The sequence below is a fragment of the Vidua chalybeata genome, chromosome 1 (genome assembly GCF_026979565.1).
Source record: "Vidua chalybeata isolate OUT-0048 chromosome 1, bVidCha1 merged haplotype, whole genome shotgun sequence".
NCBI lineage: Eukaryota > Metazoa > Chordata > Aves > Passeriformes > Viduidae > Vidua > Vidua chalybeata.
The window spans coordinates 57,229,273-57,252,554 of NC_071530.1; the positions used below are offsets into that span (position 1 = coordinate 57,229,273).

Sequence of the window (23,282 nt, forward strand, 5' to 3'; positions counted from 1 at the left end):
CTACAGGTTACTTAAAACAATATGTTATTCTGTATATTTTCATGTATGCTTCTTTGTGCTTACATGTAAAGTCCACCTTGGAAAGTTTTGCCTTTTTAATTTGTTAGTAAAACAAAAAATAATCCTTATGTTCAAGTTAATCAGATTTGACCTCTTCATATTTCTCAATCTTGCTATCAAAACATCAGAGTTGGGAAATGTCAGAACTTTTGTAATTTTCAAGTTGGCAGCTGAGTAATTTTTTTAATTTTCTCTACCTCTGCTGGGTATCATGTCAAAATCAGAGAATGCAATTTGACAGTTGTGTTTGGTTGTTACAGGAAATTTATAGGAAAAGAAACAGTTAATTGAGAGAGAAAAATTTTGCAAGATGTAAGTGCATAAAGAGGCCCTTCCTTTGGTGATACAAAATCTTTTAAACACTCTTCTCTTGTAACTATACACAAGCAATATTCTTTCCACCATTTGCAACCTAAAATACTTTCTTTAATATTCAGTGCAGGTTCACTTTATACAATGAAAACAGAAGTACAGTGGGACAGAATAAACAGTGCTTACCACTATTTTGGATTATGTGGGACTTTTTTCCTGACTACATTAAGAAAAATAATTATCATCTATGGAATAAAATTACTTTTTTCAACTCTGTGATGATATTTATTTTGTCTGAAGTTTGATTCATAGCATAGGTGTTTTTGAGGGCTTCTGAAAAAAAATTTAGAAGAGACTGTCCTTGATTAAGTGTTGCATCCCAGGTTTGGGTTTAGATTAGGGGTTGTGATCTATGTTAGCTAGCCGAGTTCTGTGTACCCCTGTGCACCCCTCGTGTTTCCCCCTCCCCACGGTGGTTCGCTCCATGCTGCCTACTATTGGAGCTTCCCTCCGTCACTCCTGTAACCACTCCTGGTCCTGTCCGGAGAATTCGGTGTCTGTCACTCCAATCCTGCGACACCGTTTGCCTCGGAGCCTGGGGTCCGCCCCGTCGCATCCCCGTTGGGCACCATGGTCCACGTCATTGCCACGGCACCTGTTCCCATTGGGTGGGGGGGCTCCTGCTCCCCTTGTCCCGCCCTCGATAAAACCCCGCGCCTCCCGGAATTTGGGGCCATTTTTGTCCACGTGGAGTTGGGAGCGGTCTGCAGCTTCTCCATTACAGCTCCTGCGGCCATTAAAGCCTTCCAGCCACCACGTGGACGAATTTGGATAATTCCTTCGCCTCTTTATTTCGCCCCCTCACGCTGACGGCAAAGCGCAGCCAGCCCGCCCCAGTGTGCGGCACCAGAAGTGCCTGGGAATCGTGACAAGCACCGGCCCCGTCGAGAAGCAGAGGAGCCCAAGCCGGAAACTCGGGAGCTGACTGGGGCCGAGAAAAATAATGCATTGTCGCTAGTGGCATCCAACGTAGGGGCCACGGCCAGCAGAGCCACCAGAGCAGGCGGAAAATCACCGTGAAGCACCTGGGAACCTTGCGGAGAGCCGCCGTTGCTGCCGCGGGGCCGCGCCACTGATCAGTGAGTGTCGCTGCCGAGCTGAGAGAGCCGCGGTCCGCGCCAGGACAGTGTTTTGCGCCGGACTGAAAACGGGACCGCAAACTTCCCGAAGTAAGTCAGTGAAGTCTCCGCCACCCACAGGGAAGCATGCAGTGCTTTCCCTGCATGGGATTGGAAGCGCAACTTTTCACGGCCACGGAGAGCCAAAGAACAGACACTTCCCAGGAGCGAGAACCTTGGTAGCAGCTTTGTTTGGTGAGTATTTAGCAGCAGGGGGACCCCCGGCTAATACTCCCCTTCACGTGGGTGGGCTTTGCTGTGTTTCCAAGGGTATGGAACACATAGCGCGCAGCGTGAGCAGCGGCCGCTGGGGTCTCTCGTGCTTTTTTTTTTTTTTTTTTCTTTTTCTGCAGCAGGGGCGAGGTGGTGTGGGTAGAAGTAGCATGGGGACCATGCTAACTACCCACCAGAAGGAATTCTATACCCAAGTTAAAGATATTCTCTTGGTGAAGGGCCCCTACCCCAAAAGTTCTGTTAAAAAGTTTGTACGATGGCTGTGTTTTTCCTTCCCACACATAATCGCGGAGGATGCTCGAAAAAAGGAGTTCTGGGCACGGGTGGAAACAAAATTAGCAGAGGGCATTGAACGCAGGGATCCCTCCGTGAAAGGTTGCTTTACCACCCTCCATTTGCTGATTTCAGAGTTTATAAAAGCGGAGTCCACACGGAAAGCGAGCAGGGAAGGGAAAGAGCCATCGGGCAAAACTGTTGTTTCCCCTGAACCCGTTTCCCCACCTTCTTCTCCTACCTATTCTTCCCCTAACCAGGGTGGGCAGGGGGGAGTACTCTGTTGTTCTAAGGCGCAGGGTAGCTCCACAAACGTGGACCATGCTCCTGGCTCCCCCAAGCCCCTCCGGCGCCCCCGCCTTAGCGAAATTAGCTACTTCGCTGAGGAACTGACCCCAAACCCCTTTCCCAATCCCCTTTTCCCAGTTAGAAATCCCAGTTCTGGTGCTACCCCACGCTGCTCTGTTTCTTTGAATCCTTTCCTTTGTTCCCCTGAGGGAGCTGCGGCCACGTGGTCGGTGTCTTTGTCTTCCCAAGATGGAGAACAGCCATGTGGAGGGGCTTCTTCTTCCCATAATCCCTTTCTCTCCTTTGTTCTTGGTGTCCCTGCCTTTGACCCAACCCCCTCTGGCCTCCCCATGGGCGTGGGCACCGCCCCCTTGGGAGATCAGGTTACCCCTCCACCCATTGTTCCTTCTTGTGTGGGCGTTCCCTCCAGTCCTTTACATGTTCTCCCAGTTGCATCATCGACCCCACCCTCTCCCTCCAGGGAGAGCTCTGCTGTCTCCGTCCCACTGTCTCAGGAGGAGGCAGCCCCCATCCTGTTCCCCGCACCCTGTCCCCATCTTCCCATGGGTCCCGGAGACCCGGGCGGGAGGGAAGAGGGGAGGAGCGGGGACCCCTACCTTCATCTTCCCATGGGCCCTGGAGATCCAGGTGGGGGGGAAGGGGGGGGGGCACAGGAACCCCTACCTCCAAGTTCCCATGGGCCCTGGGGATCCAGGGCGGAAGGAAAAGGGAGGGGGGGAAGGGAGCCCCTGCCTCCACATTCCCATGGCTCCCGTAGACCCAGGAGGGAGGGAAGAGAACGGGGGGAATGAGAGCCCCTGCCACTGCGTTCCCATGGTTCCCGGAGACCCGGGAGGGAGGGAAGCAGGGGGAGGTGGGGGGCAGGAGCAGGTTTCTTTTTGCAGATTCCACGGATCAGGTCAAGGTGGCAGCTGAGAGGCATGTAGAGGGATCAGAGGTCCAGGAGAAGTTTGTCCCAGAAACAACAGCCATGAACGCTGACACACAGCTCGAGATCCCTGAAAAGCCCAGAAACCACGTGGTTGCCTTGGATGCTGTGCCTTCAAAGAACGTTGTTCCGAGGCAGCCTCCATCAAAACGCCTATGCTTCCACTGTGATCGGAAGGGACATTTTGTTATCCAATGTCCATTTTTGGGGAGGGCACCCCCAGGGACAGTGGGGGCGGGGGGAAGGGAGACCCAATTTCCCCAAAAAACTGAAAAAAGAATGAGAATCTGCGTCGTGTAAAGATAAGGCAGGTCATAGCACCTCAAGGGGAGCTGTGATTTATCAAGTTGTGCAGGTGGTGAGTTGCAACATCAGAATGCCTGTGGGTGCAGCAGATGACCCCACCAACTGGGGGGTTGCATCAAACCGCAGGTGATGCAAGAAGAAAAAAAAAGCTACATCTCTTTAAAAAATGTTTTTTCCCCAAAGCCACAGGAAAAACCCTTCCAGCTACCCCAGTCCATGTGTGTCCCCAGTCCACATGTTTGTAATAAAGTTGTCCCAGTTCCCCTATCCCCAAACACCCAGGGAAGAAGCACCCCCAGCATCATCGCAGCAGGCCCTCTCTATCTGCAAAAGGCAGCCATTGCAGTAGCAGAAGAAAACACCAAGAGCAGAAGCTGAGTGTAGCAGCAACCAGATGAGCAGCGAAAAACATCAAACAGCCGTTCTTCTTTTTTATATTTTGAAAAACAGGGAGATGTTGCAGCCCGGGTTTGGGTTTAGATTAGGGGTTCTGATCTATGTTAGCTAGTGGAGTTCTGTGTACCCCCGTGCACCCCCTGTGTTTCCCCCACCCCATGGTGGTTCGCTCCAGTATTCCTCCTCCATGAAAAGGAAACAAAATCGAAAAGTACTGATGGGCTTTAGAATTTATATTCACAAAAGATATCATCAGTTACTCCTCAAAATGTGTCTTAGCATACATTAGAAGAATATATGCTTTGATATTTGTCAATATATATTGCAAGCCTTGGAAGTAAAATAAAGAAGTCTTAGTTTCTGAATCACTTTATAAGATCAGAGTTCACAAAATTTATAAACTATTTAGACTTCACACTAGACTGCTAACACTTTGCTAAGATGATAGAGTACTGTAGATTATAGAGTACCTTTTACTTACCAATTTTTTTCCTTTGTTTTTGATAATCCCCATCTTAGGATTCCCTCTCTTTTGAATGAGTGGAAAAAGCCAGGATTTTCATCAGCATTTTAGCTAAATATTTTGCACTAAAATATTGCTTAGTTTGTGACGTTGTTAAACGGAGAGCTATATTTAAAGATTAAAAAACTGTCACAAGAATGGAAATCTACTCCTTGATTCAAATTATTTCCCTGAAGTCTTTTGAAAATTGACTGAAGAAATCTTTTTATCAGCCCTTCCACATTTGCTCCTTTATAAATTTAGTTTTGGCTTGGTATTGCACATTCTTTTCTACCAGTTGTTTTTCCAATATGATTAATATCACAAATATTAAAACTTTTTTTCTGCTCAAGGGAGGAATGGCAGGGGGTCAAAGAGAATGACATCACATTTTTTTTAAAAAAACAGGTTCCTGAAAATTCAGCCTGAGAATATCTACCACCATTGCACATATATAAAAGATCACTATATTTTTTTCCCCTCCAGGATATAAACTGCTGTGTAATGCATCAAGATCAACGGATTTTCCTTCTTCCAGACTTCATATAACAGAAACAACAATGATTTACAGAATGTGAGTTTTTGTGTATGTTTTATAATGGTGGTTTTGAAAACAGTCTTTAAAATATTGTTTGTTCCTTGCAGAAAAAAATTAAAAGTTCATAGGCATCAAAGCCACTTAGAGGTCTTAATGGTGAAGACAAGAATTCTATTTTTTTTTCCTTAGGGAACAGCTACTTACTCCCTGCATTTTTATATAAATTAATAAAGCAGCTATGAGATTAAATACAGCACAACTGACTCCTCTGAAACAGAAAATATGCATTATGTGTATTAATTAAATACATTAAATTGTGTATTAAATAGTCCATGTAGTTTTTTCAATTGAAAAAACTACATGGAATATTTGCAGTGTAATTAATAATAAGTATTATCTAAAATGTTATTAGTTGTTATCTAAAATGCTATTGGTTATACTTGGTACTTCTGTAAGGCTTTTTTTTCCATGGTTCTCACTAGGTTTAGAATTCTGCCTCTAAAAGTGTGCCTTCACTTTCTAGCACTGGACAGATAAACATTGATTTGATCAGAAGACCATTTTCTTGTTGTGGCAACCAAGTTTCACACTTTACCTGAAGAAGGGTAGGCAGAGATGAACTGCATTAAATTTCACACAAATTATCTCTGTTTTTAATTTATGACAGGTTTCTGAAAACATAGGGCATCCCAGATACATACTGTTGGGATTTTAGTGAGACAATCAGGAAGAAATGTTTATTTGGACCATTAAAAAAGTTTAGCAATGCACAACCAACATGAAAATAAAGCAATATGGCACTGAGTTTTAATGCTCCCTTCTGGAGTCTGAAGGAACTGAGTGCGTGACCAAGAATTCCCTGAGTTACTTTTATCAATCTACGGTACTAAATATAAAAATTGTACTGACTGCTTTTGGAGGAGAAACACTATTCAGACATTCAGGACCAATTTTGTTTGGCCTTCTTCAGTCTAGGCCAACTTGACTTGCAGTCCTGATGCTTTGAGAGGCTGCCTAGAACAGAGGCTAGACAGTGTTAAAGTAATAAAGTAGGTATTTATTAAAAAGGCCTTGAAAGTATACACCTTTGGCAGTACAAAAGCCCAGCCATGGCTACACACAAGATGGATGACGGGTCACACATTTTCCACACTTTTATAAGTTTACATATTGGGGTTAATTGTCCAGTTACAGCTTCAGGTTATGAAGTCCCATCCTCCCAGATTGCTCTCCTCCATTTGCTGTTGTTTATAGTTTTTGGGCCTGAAGCTGCAATGGCACCCTTAGTTCTTGGGCTGTTGCTCTAACTAAACTGTGAAGAGAACTTCCTAACACTTAACATGAAGTTCAGAGTTATATACTAATGAAGTACAGAATCTGGAAAATATGAAAGCTAAAATTTAAGGCATCAGTCCCTCCAGGGATGAGGAGGAAGGAGGAAGTGAGGAGGCATATGCACATTCAAGTGTCTGGGATTCAGAAGACTTGAGCACAAGTGGCGGAAGGGGCTAAATTAATGTTTCCAAATGTTTTTTTCCTTTTTTTTTTTTTTTTTTAGGATCCACAGCATATGGCAGTTAGGTACTCAGTTGCTATTCAGTAGGTATTTGGGCCTGTAACTTTTTGAAACTTTTTTGAGGATACAGAATTACATTAATAAGAAAAAGGATGGCTTCTTGCAGATGTCTAAGCTGGTTTTCCTTCTGTAGCAATAATTTTTCTAGGAACTTTTGCTGCCACGAGACTCAGTCACAGTTACTCCACATCGAAACATTTCACTATAGTCATGGACTAAATTATGTATCTTGATCCTATGTATGATTCTGCAAATGGTTCTCATCTGCAATCACTGGCTGACTTAAGTTAATTTGGTTTATTTATTTGTTTTTAAAAGTTATCATTAACAAAGGGAACTCTTCCAGCATTCCCAGCTTGATACCATTTAAGGTACAATTGTATCACTAGACAGAAAATCACTATTACAATTGAACACTAGGAATTAATAGTGTGATATCATCTGTAGAATTGCTGTGTTTCAAAGATATTATTTCAACATGCTTAGCTGTTAAAATTAAGTGTATTGAGATGACAATCCTTTCTACTGACATACTTTTCAGACAAATCTTTTCTCTGACATCAGCTGTTGAATATTGATCTGAGTGAGACAAAAATTTCAGGAAAGCAGAGTATCCTCTGCTTTGTAGAGCACAGATTGGTAAATGAAAGTAGTATTTATGTATGTACATACACTACTTTATATGTTTTCCAGATTCTCTAAGCTTTGTTAATTAAGAGTATTGTTAGCTACATGGATATCAGGAATGAATAATATTCCTATCCCTTTGGATTGGAATACAGCAGTATTGCAATGTTTGCATATATCATGTTTTACTTAGCAAACATGATCAAAGTGGTCCTTAAGTTCACATCTCATGACCACTTTATTCCTAGTCTAAGGTTGTCCTGTGGGTAAGAGATTGATATTTTCCAGGTGTAGAGCAAAGTACCTAACATTGTAGGTTGAAAGCTATACTATTAAATTAGTTACTTCTTGTTCATTACCATTTAAGTGTAGTCTCGTAAAAAGATTTGTATTAGTATGGACCCACAGAATCTGAACATTTCTCTCCTGAGAACTTCTAGTTCTGTGTAACATACCATCCAAAACTAAATTTGATTGTTTCCTTCAGCAAACTTTCAGAAAAATATAAATTCCAGGAAACTCTCCTTAACATAGAAAATAACAAAGAATTTTTACACTTTAACGTTTGGAAATTCACACAGGTGTATTAAGATTGCTTATCTTTTCCTCCCCTTGTCTCCTTTTTCCTGCAGAAGATATCTGCTTTCTGAAAATCAGGTAGTTGTGCTTAAATAACTGTGCCCAAAATCAGTAGCTGCTTTTAAAAGCCCTGTTGGTTTGCTGGACTTAATTTTGTTTGGGGTTTTTAACAGCAAAATGTTGATTATCCAACTGTTTACACATAAATGAGTAAAAGATATCAATTACTCAGTACTAATCTGAAGTGTGCTGTATTACTACAAGTGTGGTGTATTACTACAAGCTGAGGATTCTGGTATTTCTTCTTACTTATTTTATAAATCTGGATATCTTCTTTTTTTATTCTTATTTTCTTAACCAATGATCTTTGTTCTGCTATATTGCTACAAAATTATCAACAAAGGTCTGTGGCCTGTATCTATCTTCCTTCTGGTTTTTATATATGAAACACTCGACAGAGAAGTGTTTAAAAAAAACATCTTTATGGTTATGTTCATATAGTGGTTTTGCTTCACCAACTTCAGATTTCCCAATTTTGAGATTTTCCCGGCCAATGCACCAAAGAATACGGCAAGTTCAGTGCTGGCCAATCACCAATACACTCACTTCCTACTGTGAGACAGGATTAGGAGAAAGGCAAAGCAAGCTCAAAACTTTAAAAGGATATAAAGAAAATTTCATTAAAAGTAACTAAATGGAAAGAAAAAAAGTAGTAAGAATCCAAACAAACCCTTCAGAACACTTCTCCCCCCACAACCTTTTCCTTCCCACTGACAATGTAAAGAAACCAAACCTAAGATTTCCAGTCAGTTTACCACCTCTGAAATACTCTTTTTTCAGTTCACAGAGGGAGACAAGTCCCTCTTGTTAAGGTTATGGAGACTCCTCCACAAGAGGAAAAAACAGTTCTCTCGTGGCTCTAAATTTTGTCACAAGTAACAGCCGCATGGGGAACCCTGCCATCATGAAATCCTTCCCATTTCCACAAGCTTTCCCACAGCTTGTCGATAGGCAATGCCACTTTATGAGGTATTGTTTTAAAGATGAGCTGTTCAAAGGCAAAAGTTCTCATTATCTATCTCTAAAATAATCTTCATCCCTGAGAACAGAAATCTTCTTCTCCGGGAAGCACAAGACTACTCACTTTCTCTGTTCAAACTTCTCATGGGATCACAGCTATTTCAACATCTGCTTATCACAGCATGGAGGCCTTTGCTAGATATAAATTTGAACACTTTCATCTCCCCATAGTTTCATGTGTTATAAGGAAAAAGAATCCTTTCTCCATAGCTTACAAGAGGATTTCAGCTCCAAAAACAAGGCATCTCCTCCTCCTTCCCATCTGGGACTTAACTCCTTCCTCACTGACCTTGATGTCTTCATGCTGTTCCTTTATATGCTTGCATCTTGCTTCTTTCTCTCACTCGAGGGAGGATTGAAACACTGAAAGGGTTAACATCACGCCTGAGGTCTACCCGACCCGCCGGTAACTTGTGGCGGGGAGCTGCAGCTGGACTGTGTCAGGATCGGCCTCATGGTTGGTCTTTTCTGCACGGGCTGCAGGGGTCTCTGGTCTCAGCCGTGCTCGGGGGAGGGGGCCTGACGGCAAAATCTTCATAGCCGCGGCCAGCCCTGCTCCGGCCAGGGCTCTGGAGCCCCCCGCGCCTTCCTGCCTGGCAGCTGCTGGGGCCCGGCCCGGCCACACCAGAGCCAATTATTGGGGGGGTGGGGGAGGGGGGGGAGGAGGCGTTGGGCGGCCCGAGGAGGGGGGCCCGGCCCGCGGAAGGACCGCCCGGCCTGGCCTGGCCGAGATAGGGGGGCCGGGGCTGGGGCCCACCGCCTCCTCGCTGACTGGAAAGGAAAGAGTGAGTTCCTGGATTTTTTGTTCTTTAACATGTGTGTTCCACAGAGGCATGTCCAGCTTCTCAGTGGTTCAACAGACTGTCAGTTACACAAAAAAGCTTTGCATCACTTCCCTGAATTTCCTGCCATTCCAAATCATGACGCTTCATTATCACTATGATGGTGTTTCTGTAAATCTGCAAGTAATTTTAGGTTCATAGTAAGATTCTGTGTGCACTCTGTACTTTCCTGTTTGTTTTGGGTGTGAAATAACACAATGGGACATTCTGAGTGTTTCTTATCAGTGTAAATTGAGGTTCTTATTTATAATTGAGTATAATTTTGATTGTCACAGAAATATGAAAAACAAATTCTGCAAGTAATATTTTTCAAGTGCTGGCATATTCTGTTAAAGAAGCCAAGGAGCTTCCACAGAGGTAATTTAAAACAGTTCATAGGGCAATTTAACTATGAATCAAGAAAAAAGTAATTATTGATGTCTCTCTGAACAGATCTCAGTATGTGTCTTTGGTAATTAATTCATTCTTTCTCCCTCCCTTAAAAAACAAACAAACAAACAAACAAACAACAACAACAAAAAAACCCACAATAAAAGGAGGGAAGGACCAGTGAAGTCAAAAGGGAAGGTGTCATGTTAGGGCATTTTGGAAAGAGAAGGCTTAACTTTCCCTGTCCTGATAAACCTATTTAACAAACTTCTTGCATGAATACATAAAGCAGGTTATAAAAGAGATCAGGAAAGAGATTTTAGTATGATTAGGACAAGGGTAATATTGTGATAGGAAAATGGTTATGATTTTAAAGTAAAAGAGGGTTGTTTCAAAGTAGGTAAGAGCAAGCAATTTTTTTAATGACAGTTGTGAAAACTTGAATAGGTTCCCCAGAGAGGTGGTAGATGTTCCATCCCTGGACATTTGAGGTCAGACTGGACTGGGCAACCTTGTATAGTGGTAGGTATCCCTACCATTTCAGGGCCTTGGACTCTAAAGATCCTTTCCAACTCATACTATTCTTTGATTCTATGGCACCATGTGAAAACACCTCCAAATTTTCCTTTGCCTTGTCAGAAGGTCTCATGTAGTCTTATTATATGAAGTAGAAGTCTCTGGTCTACAAGTTTTGTGACAGTATTTGTGTTCTTGATGTTATTGTACAAGCTAATCCCAAGCAAACCCAATCTCTCACTTTGTATTTTGCCATTAAACTCAATGCTTGAGTGCCGCCATGCCCACCAGAAGCCTGCTTTGGCTTGTCTGACCAGCTGACATGGTCAGCTGCAGGGGACACTCCCCTGTTCCTCCAGGAGGTTCGGGGAGCGGCTAGGATGGTCACCCGCCCTGGGACGGAGGAGATGCAACGATGTCCCGTGAAGAAAAGAGGCAGGCTCTCTGCTGGGGTTATAATCCCAGGTTTATTGCAGAGCTCCTGGGAGCTCCACACCTCAGGGAAACAGCCAATGAAGAGCCCCGATCAGGGCTGCGCAACATGTTGTAAAGTGGGGGGGGGGGTGTCAGCAGGGGGAAGGGATCACCCACCAACCAATTGGGGAACCCGGGGAAGTGGAAGGTGGGGGTGACAAATAGGTACAATTCACAATGGGGAAGGCAGGGAGGCAGGACCCCTGGCCCTCGCCCAATCACTCAATACCCTTTGTGGAAGGTTCTGGATAGGTGGGATGGGGAGTCGAATGATGGACAATGCATCAGGGACAGGATAAGGGAATGATTAGGCAGATTTTTGCTGATTGACACTAAGGGAGGAGGAGGAGGGGATTTGACATATAAGGAGGGGGGCAGCTTAGGGTAAAACCACTGGGGAAAATGGGGGATATGGGGATAAACCATTACAGAACAAAACATAAAAACACAATACAACACTTCAGTATGCACATCATCTTTTGGAGAAAACACTATTTTGTTTGTAAGCTAAACAACTTAGATTGCTGTGTCTTCCCATGGCAATTAAGGAGGCACCCTGATGTCCTATCTACTGTGTTGTTTTTGTAGGAACCACACAGTAATTGAATGAAAACTGATTACTACATCAGGAAATTAATCACAGGGTAAAGTTCTTGTGGGACAGGATGTTTTATCGATTTCAGTCCTCTGACAGTTTGTGTATTTTTGATTTATTAAAGAAGTATGGATATTGATCTAGCACCAATATCCAACTGTGACGGATGAAAACTCTCTAACAGTTTTAAAGTTAGAAAGTGTATGTTTATTGCGACGCTGGGCCGCGTGCGGGATAGCCCCCAAATACACACCACACCTTTCAAATGATTACAGAGTCCTTTTATCCACACAATAATTGACTATCCAAAATACAAATACATATTCATCATTTTGGTACATCCCATTCCTCACTTCGGATGCTAATCATTTCGAAAGCTATTAAGCATGCATAGTTTGTTCCTTGAAATGGGTCGGTGGTCCCTTTCATGGGGAGGGGTCCCAAAATGAGGAAGTAAATGAAGTCTTCCTCATTCTGACCTTTCTACCTTTTCAATGCAAATATGACAAATGAACCTTGGTAGAACTCCCATTCCCTGTCTTCAATTGGTTTCAGAACAGAGGAGGCCCACAATTGTCTTATGTTCCTAAAAGCTATTTGTCAGTTTCTATATTCTCCATTATAAACCCAGCTAACTAAACATTGTGTTGACAAGCAACCAATTATTAGTTAACTACTAACTCTTAACTTCATCAAGGCCTAGTCATTTATTTTAATTAACTCTAGTAAGGCTTATCTCTAACTAAAATCTTAGCTCCTCTAAAATCTCTAAATCCTTTAAAGTTTATGTTTCATTTTCAGAATCAGAATAGATTTAGTTACTATATAAAAGAAATAATATTAGAAGTTTTTTGCATATGCATTACCACTTTCCTATTTTTGTTTTTATAAACCTTGACTAACTGTTGGCAAAAATATCAAGAATCAGTGGGAAAATTTGAAAGGAGATAGGATTACAAAAGCTTAGAAAAATAAACAAGGAACTACACAGATGAAGCAGAGAAAGATTACAGCTGCAAGTATATAATCAGGTCAGTGTGATTGCCTCTGGGAATACTTACTGGTATACTGTTCACACAGTGGGCTGTACTTTTCACGCCTTTCATATGCTGCTTATATTCTACTTTGTGTTGTGCAAGTCCATGGATGAATTTATACTGATGTTAAGTATCTTGTCTTTCACCAAATCACAAGTTTTTAAAAATTTCTTTCCCATGTATTTCCCATACAAACCATTGTCAATAATTATTTTCATATATAAAATGAAACAAAGTTTCTAACACCCCTTTAGGGCTCCCATGGAAGTGTTTCTTTACTGCATTAATTCCAGGACCACTTCTAGATTGCAGACTCCTTCTAGCTGTGAAAGACACCTGCATGGTGGGCTTTTCTAAGATCCTAGATATTACCTTGACTAATCACTCTGAATATTTTTTTTAATTCCATTTTCTAATATTATTAGGGTGAAGGCACTCACTCAGGCTCAACACTGGAAATCTCCACAGTTAGAATCTGTTATGTGTGGTTTGTTGAACTTTGGTAGTGAGTTTTTTTTTTTTTTTTTTTTTAACAAAGTACTGATGTGAGTATATGAAATTTTTGAAACTAAATTCAGACATGCTGTCTTTATTTTTCCACTTTAGTTTTAATATCATTTATGCATAAAATTAAGAGAGATAAGAGGGTTTATATTTTGTATAGTGTTTTGAATGAGTAATATAGTTCAGCTGGGTAGAAATGTAGGCTTAGAAGTTATGCCCCTTTAAAAAATCTGATTTTAAAAAGGAAAAGTAGCTTATCACATCGCTTTACCATATCAGCAAAGCTTTCTACTTGTCAAATGTCCTTCATTAAGGTGGCCAGTTGTTTCTCTGCTTTGGTATAGTCCATTTCTGAGATTTTTTCAGCTGACTAACAGGAACAGGAAAAGGAAAATGCAACGTTATTCTTGCTAACCTATTGCAAACAGGTGTTCAGGTTTGTGTAGAAGAAACACAGCACTTTTGATTTTGCAATGACACCTCCTTTGATTTAAGGAGAAAATTGAATCCAATATCTTTCATTATATTGTGTGATAGCATAGAGAATTTTCCAATGTCAGAGTTATAAAGGAACTTCTTAAAATATTTTTTAAAATATGACTGTGTCATATTCTGCATAAATTGTGTCTCATCAGGACAATTCCTTTGGAACATTTTCTGCAATTTATTAAATAAGATTCTTATATGATTTTGTAGTGAGAAGGAGAGAAATTTTAAGACTGCCTTTGGCAGCAGTTGTCATGCACAGGCAATTGCATTAGAACATACTAGGAATGTTTATTTATATCTTTACTTCTGTTTTATGTTTTTTATTACCATGTTCTGCATCTGTAGAAAATTGAAAGTCAGTCAAGGAATATTAATTCATTTAAGAATTTGTGTCTGTAGGTGCCATATCAATCCCACTATGGTAAGCGAGAAGTAGCCACAGCAATCATCTTAAAATCTAATTAGAACAAATATTTGTAAGCATATTCAGCATGTTCCATTTGGAGAAGAAGTAATGGACACAAGTTGGAACATAGGAAATTCTGACTAGATATGAGGAAACAAAAGAGAATGGTTCAATACTCTTACAGATTGCCTAGAGACCACATGGGATTTCAAGCCCTAGCAAAGTTCAAGTCTAGACATGATACTTGAACGTTCTGATTTAATTAAACATGCTGTGAGCATAAGGATGAACTACCTGATTGCATGAGATTACTTCCAGCAAAAATTATTCCAGTGCAGCTGATCTTAGAAGCCAAACATACATTTCTTTTACTCATAAACTTGATAGTTTTTTTCCCAGGACACTGCTTTAGTTTTGAGGTTAACAGTTTGAAGCATGTGTTAATATTAAATTTGTTTTGCTCAAGCAATACATCTAGTAATTACAAGAACTAAACAAAGTGCAGACAGTGTGAACAGGAGAACTCTCTTCCATTGGCTGCCCATAGGGTTAGTTGCGTCACTTTTTAATATGACTGTGCTATATGCCTGTTCATTTATATTTTGTTTGCATGCTACAAGGCAAGCCTTAAAACAGTTCACGTGAAAAGAAAATAAGAGGAAATGCTATCCCTGCTGGGAAGATGAACCAGAAAAAGATCAAACAAAAATCTGTGAGAAGCAGACAGCTTATTTGATATGTAGACTAAGAAATTGAAAACAAGAAAACCTTTCTCTTAAGAAGGATGGGAAATTTACAGGATAAGATCCCAGCTAAACCTAAATTTTTTGAAAAAAAATTTAACAGCTTGAATTTTATTTTTTTATAATAAAAAAGTATTATTAATATATCCCCTCTTTATGCCCCTGGAAAGAGAAAGAAATGGTTCTAGAGGAAGGAAGAAAGTAACATATTTGTTTCAAGTGTTCAGGTAAAAACAAACGAACAAAAAAAACCCAAAAAAAACCAAAAAAAAAACCAAAAAAAGAAAGTTTTCACAGACCACTGTGAATTTGCTGTTGATTACAGGAGCTATTAATCAGGAGCTATTAATTTGTCTGGAAATTAAGGAACAGGATGCAGAGCACTGAAGGATCTGCAAGGACTGAATTCCAAGGACTGAATTTAAACAGCAATAATTGCCCAAATATATGAATTACAGATTTCTGGAAAAGTTATGGAAAGCTAGCCTGAATCATAGTTTTATGCAATGTCAAAAAGAATATCCTAGCTTACAAAGAAAGGAAAAATCATCACAGGGGAATTCCAAGAACATCCTCCCTCTCTGTATGCTTTTATTTTTTGTAGCAAATAAACAGATAGCTGTCCAGCTATGACATCTCATCTAAAGAAGAGTTTGGAAGGTCTGTAAATTTTTTTTTGCAGGAATACTGACTACAGCAAAAGACTGCTTTGACACCCTCTGTATCTATTCAGAATTCTTAGACTAATAAGAAAGCCTAAGTGCTATTAAATGTTATTGCAAGGATCAGGGCTTCCTGGTAAGTGCTATTTTTAATAATGTCTACAAGATACATGAGTCTACAAGAACTAACCTTTTAACAGCTACCATTGTTAACAATTACATCCCCTTGTAAAATGAACTTTTAAAATACTCATATTACAGGTAAATGGCAAAACAAAACATACCATAACACTCCAAGATAAAACTTCACATCTTTCTTTATTTCAATACTAGTCAATAGTTATCATTTGCTCCAGCTGGAATCCTGGCCCAAGCACACTGCTACTAAGTTGTAAAGTTAATTTCACACTTTTAACCTCAACTTCCATTGCAAGGTTATTTCAAATTAAGGTCATGACTTTATTTTATATAAATATATGAATAAATAGAGAAAAGCATTATTTTCCATTGTTACTGTCTTTAAGTCTTTCAGTGAAAGTGGAAAACATGATTTTTATCAATAGAAGAAGATATCTTGCATATTAAAAAATATAAATGGGGAAAACTCCCCAAACTTCATTTATCAAAAGAGTTTATTGGCTGTCCATATATCCAACAATGGGTCAATATCATGACAGCTGTATACCTGCCAGTTTTAGGGATAAAATATCCAGTGAGGGTAAGCATGACAAAATCGCATTTAAAAAGAAAACTGTGTATCCTGAGTCAAGTATCCTATGTTACACAGAGAAACTATCCAAATTTCTATGAAGGAGGCTAGTCTACTGCCTAGCAAGCTGGAAAGTTTCAGGCTTTAGTTCAGTTTTTACTCAGTTTTCACAGAATAAAACAATTCCGAAACAGAAAAAGATATATGAAAAAAAAATAAGGATCTAGGGCTATCACAATAATAAATATAAGAAATGCCAGAACTTCAACAAAGGGAAGAGCAAAGCCCTTCAGCCTGGGGAAGAACAACCCCATGCACCACTATATGCTTGGGGCTGCCCAGCTGGAAAGCAGCTTGGCAAAAAAAAAAAAACCACCACCACCAACAACAACAACAAAAAACCTAACACAAAGAAGACTAATGGTATCTTGTGCTCTGTTAGACCAGGTATTGCCAGCAGTTTGAGGGAGGTGTTGCTTCCCATCTACTCAGCACTGGCGAGGCCACAGCCTGGAGTATATTGTCCTGTTCTGGGCTCACCTGTACAAGAGACACATGGACATATTGAGGAGAGTCCAGTGAAGGGCCAGAAAGATGCTTAAGGGACTGGAGCTCTTGTATTTCCAGCTAGTGTGTAAGGTTACAATTTACCCCTAGTCTAATGGAAGATATTTCTATTGTGGTTCTCAATTCACATTCTTCATGTGAATCAGGAAGCATTCTGCAAAAAGAGAAGCCTCAAACCATCTTAGTCTGGGATGCTACCTTCCTAGAAGAGCTGACAGATCTGGACAGAGCATTATGATACATGAAGTATTACAATCTGTTTTTTGTACCCAGACTGACTTGTTTGAAATCTCCATGTTCTTAGTTTGAAATTTCCAACATTTCCTAAATGCACATTTTGGCAATGTGGGTTTATTTTGGAGTTTGTATACACAAAAATCATTTCACAAATGTTATTATCACAATGTAATGCTGTCCTAGATTGCAAGGCAAGATGTATTCAATTGCCATCTGTTAGAGGTGTGGCAGTTACCTTCTCTTAATTCGACAGTTTTCTTTATCTCTTCCACAAACCAATCCTCCCTCCTGGGGAGACATCTGCTGTTAATGGCCTATTGAATTTCACTGCATGACTGATAAAAGTTGCAGCATCCCATTGTGAGGTGCTCTGCCCAGAGGGAGGAGCCAAGCATTTCTACCTGGATATAATATTGAGTTTCTGGAACACCAGCACGGCTTTTTCTGCACTGGATTTCCCAGAGGAACAGCTGCCTCTTCCACTGCAGGAAGACTACACCCTTTTCTACAGGATCACTACTCCAACAGAATCACACCTCCAGGAGGACTCCAGGAGGTGGAACCTCCAGAATCACACTCCAGGAGGACTGCAGCCATAGTTCCCAATTGGACTGCTGCCAACAACCTGACCAACGGTGTCAGGTTGTATTCTGACTCTGTCAGTGTTGTTTTGGTTCACTGTATTGTTTATCTGCATTGTTTATTTTATGTTTTTATTTTCTTCCTTAATAAAGAACTGTTATTCCTGCTCCCCTATTTTTGCCTGAGAGCCCCCCTTAATTTCAAATTTATAACAATTTGGAGGGAGGGGGTCTACATTTTTTTTTTCCATTTCAGGGGAGGCTCCTGCCTTCCTGAGCAGACACCTGTCTTTCCAAACCAAGACAAATGTATACCCCTTTTATTGCTTTTATTATTTATCTGGTTTTATATGGACCATTATTTTCATAGAACATGAAAGCATAGACAACTGTGAGAAAACTGGTAGAAGCTGGAAGCAATGAAGGGAAGAATATTTCATAATGAATAGGCCTACTTTAAAAGCATATTCATACCTCTCTTCTCAGCAACAGCAAATTAATGCTTTTATCCTCTCACAAAAACACGCTCTTTTTGCATTAGTCTGTCTTCAAAATGTAATTATATACTTCAATCATCAGATATTAATATGATGGAAAAGAGATATAAACTGTGTGTTTGGTCCTGCAAACAAATCAGAAGGAGTGAATAACTTCCTCTTTGAATAATTAGAGTGTGATTATCAAAGTCCTAGGGAAGAATGCGTACAAGAAGCGAAGTTTAGGAAGGCTTATGGTGATCCTCCCCCTGTCCTACCATTTTTATTTAAAGGACGACAAATCACAGGGAATATGTATTTTTGTTTCTGACCTGTTTGCAAAGAAACTCACCTGCACAAAATTGTCCTTAAAGCAATTTAAACGCTGTGTGAAAAAGATATTTTGTTAGTGGCTATATTTGTTTCAGTGTAGCTTAATGGCATATCTTTGTATGAGGCATTCACCTACCTAAGTAATAAATAGTATTGATGCCAAAACATTTTAAGTGCTGGACAGGACTGATTCAAGTATCTCACAAACACAGAGATAAAACATGGTGGTGGTTGTCCACCTAGTAGAATATCAAACTGAAGAGAAATGTGAGAACGTTAAGTTAGTAGATATTAGTGTTACACAAAAGAGAAATCTCTATGTCCAAAGAAATGGGACATAGAAGATGTGATGGCAGCAGCCTGGGGAAATATAGAGGGGAACAAAGCAATGGCCTGTCATACCAGAACACTTAACTCCATTTTGCTGGGTACAGCAGTGAGGCACTTAAAACAAGAATATGGCAACAAGCAATGATTTAATCCTCTGCCTTGGTCTTTTTCCTAAGCTCTCCTCTTTCTTCCTTTCCTTGAAAAGTGGGGGAAAATTAAATAGGGAGACTCAACTAGCTTACAAAGGAAAGGAGATATCGGTGACTGATGAAAGACTGACTTTTTTCTTTCCTTCATCTAGGCAGACTACTCACTCTGTGAATAAAATCATAAAGGATAACTTGTTACTTACAGTTGTCACTAAGTGCTTAATAATGTGGTGATACATTCAGATAATCATAACCAGGACTTCCTGGACTGACCAAGTCTCCTTTCTTAAAGTAATATGATTTAGCCTGATTTTGCATCTGAATTAGTGCTATGCCATATTTTACTGCAAAAATATGTTTATGAACCACAGGATGGCAAAAGAAGATTTGTGTTTTTTCCTTTTTCTGTAGTAAAAAAACCCCAATTTTCATTTTGGTTGCAGACTGCCATATAGAACTAATTTATGATTTATGAATTGTATTGCACAAATCAGTTTATGCACATGGGTTCTAATTTATACAGATATTAAAATACAGTCTCATGAAAATTATTGAAATTTTCAGTGATTTGAAGAATGAAGGCAACGAATTCAAGGAATTTCTTCCTACTAACTTTCTGTTGTGTAACACATGTATTAGGAGAGAAAGATGGAATTTATTTATTCTTACCTCTAATTTGGAGAGATATAGGTTTGATGGATGGACTGTTAAAATATAAGGAATTGGGTGAATGATTTCATCCAAAGAGTTACATTCAATGACTCAGTGTCCGAGTAGAAACCATTAATCAGGATCCTGTCCTTGGGATTAGTACTACTTAATATCTTCATCAATGACACAGGCAATGGGATTGAGTGCACACTCAGCAAGTTTTGGGCCACATCACACTGATTCATAGTACTCCTGCAGAAGAGGGCTTGGGGGGAGTGGTGGATGAAAAATTTGACAGGAGCCAGCAATATGTACTTGCAGCCCAGAAAGAAAATTGCATCCAGAAAAAAAGTGTAGACCATAGATCAAGGAAGGTGATTCTTCACCTGTACTCGGTTCCTGTGAAACCCCACTACTGGAAATATTCAAGATCAGATTGGAAAATGCTTTGAGGAAACTGACCTATTGAAGGATTTCCATGTCCATGGTGAGAGTTTGGATCAGATCATCTAAAGACCCCATCCAACCCAAACCATTTTATGATTCTACAAGTCTGGTTAATTGTTAAATCTTTCTTGGCAGTTGTGAACTTATTGGTGAGCAAAGATCAAAGTGAAACAAAAACTCATTTCTTTCAGCTTTTTCTTCAATATTTATAAAGGCATATTATTATAAGAGAAGGGAAAAACCAAGATGCCTTATTTATTTATATAAAACAGTTCTCTCATGGCTTCAGTGTCACCGAAATCAGCCGCCCAGGATAGGAAAATCTGCTCGCAGTGTGAAAAGTCCCTCCCATACCTTGCAGCTATCTCATGACTGCTTTCATGGACCATGTCAACTTATTATGGTGCTATTTTAAGGATGAGCTGTTCTAGCATAACATAAAAGTTCTCTTCATCCATCTCTGGGAACAGAGGTTTTCTATTATTATCTCTGGGGCAAAGTTTCTCATCTCTCTCTGTTCAAGATTCTCATTGGATTACAGTAACATCAGTTACAGTTTCAATACTGGTGCCTTGGCTTACAGTTGTGTTAGAACACTGCATCCCCCTAATGCATTTCTATGAGTTATAGGGGAAAAGAATCTGATGTATCAATTATATCTTCTCTATAGCCTTATAAGAGGATTTCAGCCCAAGAATTAAGACAACTCCTCAATCCCTTCCCATCTAGAATTTGACTCTTTCTTCACTGACCTCAGAGTCCCATGTTGTTGTCTTTACATGTCTTCACCCTTCCTTTTCCCTGATTCAGGAGAGAATTGAAGTTCGTAGGTTCATTTGTTCTCAAGCTTTATCAATTCAAAACAATTTTTATAGAGTCCTGTATCATTGAAAAATTGATCTTGTCCAGGCTCTGCAATTGAGGAATTGCTGTGTCTTTTTGCTGCTGATCATGTGGTCCCGGCTGGCACTGTGCAAGTCACACTGGCTGCCGGCACCACTCCTCATTTTTCCTTCATGCGGGGTACCAGGAAAGAAAAAGAAAGAAAAACTGCTGCTGCTGCTTTTTTTCCTTCAGTCTGCAACATAGCTGGGTAAAAGCAGCTGAACAAAGTCTATTGAATCATGCAGAAATAGCTGTGGCTGCATGGTCCCAGCCGTGTGGCTGCTTCTGGTTCAGGACAGCAGTGGCTGCACGGCTGGTCCTGGTCCTGGCCCCTCTGGGCTTTGGGGCCACTCCCAGCTCCAGCCACAGGGCCATTTCCTGGTGCTGGTCCCCGGGCTCTGCCGAGAAGGGGCCCACCCCACTGAGAAGGAGCCACCCGCTGAGACATGCCCTTGGTAGACTCCCCAATGAAGGGCTCGGCAGCCCACTCACCACCCCTCTAGGGGCAGAAAATCTTGTCTAGGCCACACACTGACCTGGCCATGGGGGCTGTGTGGGCCCAGCCCGGCCTGTTCAAAAGCCAGAAGTTAAAACAGCATTTTCCTGGGCTTCCTTTGTTTTTAAATATGCTTTTTTACAGGACTGTGCTTAACTCCTTTAAGTGGTCCAACCAGGTGTCAATCCCCAAACTTAGCCAGCTGATTTGCCCTTCAAAACCAGCCAGTTCATTAGCTCTGGCAGGTCTCCCAAGGGAACTACCCTCTTCCCCCAAACTGAAAACCAGACTTTCATTTAACTATGACAGTGTTATACGTACATACATCCTTAGAAGCATTAATCTGGGCAAGTCTAGCAACACAGGCAGAGAAGATGTTTTGCCAAGGATTTCAATGTAACTTAGTCAGAACTGAAAGCATTTTGACTCTATAGCAAGGTTTTTGCTGTTATCCTGAATCTCTCATATCCACAGCTTCATTGTCTATGCTACCCAAGACAGTGAAACTAAAGTCAAATTGGATATGTCTCTGTGTCAGGCAATCATATCTCTAGTTTCTGCACAGGTGGAAATCTTTGTCAGTTCTTCCCTATTGTGCTGGTTTGAAGGTAAACCAGTGGGAGAAATGAACTCCACACAAATACCTTGTGAGAGATTTCAAGTCAGAGAAGCAGTTCAATAGGAAAATAAATAAATTACAATAAAGTCAACAGAAACACTGTCTTAAACCAACAAAGTCAGAGTACAACCTAATACCCTGTTGGTCAGGGTAGTGGTAGCAGTCCAGTTAAATGGTGGTTGAGTCAAGTTGGAGTGATGGATGTGGTCTGTCAAAAATGGTGGTCCTGTGGAAAGGCCTGGTCCTTCTCTGGCAGTCCAGTGGTGGTGGTCAAGAGCTCCTGTCCTCTGGGTGTCCAGTGGTGGTCGTGGTGTCCCAAATCCCAGGTTATGCACAGGCAGGAATGTCTGGTACCTCCTCCAGGGTGGGGACTTTCACAATGGGATGATGTAATTCTGTGAGTCATTCTTGGGAGTCGTTGATGGCCCATTAGCAGAGATAATGCCGTCAGAGTAGGTGGTACTGCTTGTCTCAGTTTAGAGACAAGTTCAGGAGAAAATCACTCTAGAATGAGTGTTTCCTCAAAAGTAAAGGTCTTCAGCAATCCCTTCTCGCCAATAAGAAATTAATATTAGTGGACAAAAGTGAAAAAAACTAACAGTTTATTGATAAACAGAATTCCTGCACAGCACAGCACAAAAAAAAAAAAAAAAGACTAATGTTGATGATATTGAATTGACCCCCACCCCACACACACACCCACACCAGAACAGTAAAATCCACAAAGTGCCAGGGAAAGAAAAAAACAACGGCTGTGGGAATCCTTAAAATCAAAGGGTTTTGGGAAAGCTGCAAAAGGCAGGCCTCAGAGACAGCAGAACTGCGATTAGAGCTAAGCAGTAGCCATAAGATTTGTCAGCAGAAAAATTATATAAGAAGTAGAAAAGTAAAGACAAATAGAGCAATGATCTGTGTATTAAGGCTTGTCTAGAATAACTCCCTAAGCTACAGAAAAGTATATCTAGCAAGATATTAGGAAGTTCTAAGCTTAATAATGGAGCTCTGTGCATTGTATCTTAAGGCTTCCAAGCAGGTATGGTATTTTAAATAAACAAGCATTGTTTTAACAAAAGGTATGTGTGCTTATAGTGGTTGGATAGAACTACTGTCAATATGCTTTTGCTTTGTGTGATTGGCCAAAAAACATTTAAAGTAAGTTGTAATATTAAGTTCTTTGTCTGCTGCTGGGGATGTGAACTGCTGGCATCTTCCCATTGTCATAACCATGTAATGAGATTGATGCTAGAAAATAAAACAGCTCGAGATG

The 23,282-nt window shown here is 40.6% G+C and overlaps 1 protein-coding gene across 1 annotated transcript; it reads left to right on the top strand.

The window, feature by feature from the left end:
- The first annotated feature begins 1,002 nt into the window (after positions 1-1,002).
- Positions 1,003-17,790, top strand: LOC128785715 (uncharacterized). Its single transcript, XM_053938533.1, has 4 exons — positions 1,003-1,134; positions 1,406-1,745; positions 4,985-5,072; positions 16,687-17,790. Exons 1-4 carry the CDS (start codon positions 1,003-1,005, stop codon positions 16,844-16,846), a joined length of 720 nt encoding a protein of 239 aa, XP_053794508.1. The 3' UTR covers positions 16,847-17,790.
- The last annotated feature ends 5,492 nt before the right edge of the window (positions 17,791-23,282 follow it).

Excerpts from the sequence above, each read along its gene's own strand:
- LOC128785715 (XM_053938533.1), top strand. The coding sequence starts at position 1,003 with ATGGTCCACGTCATTGCCACGGCACCTGTTCCCATTGGGTGGGGGGGC. Across the intron at positions 1,746-4,984 it reads CTTGGTAGCAGCTTTGTTTG|GATATAAACTGCTGTGTAAT; the intron begins GTGAGTATTTAG and ends TTTCCCCTCCAG. Across the intron at positions 5,073-16,686 it reads ACAACAATGATTTACAGAAT|ACCAGGTATTGCCAGCAGTT; the intron begins GTGAGTTTTTGT and ends GTGCTCTGTTAG.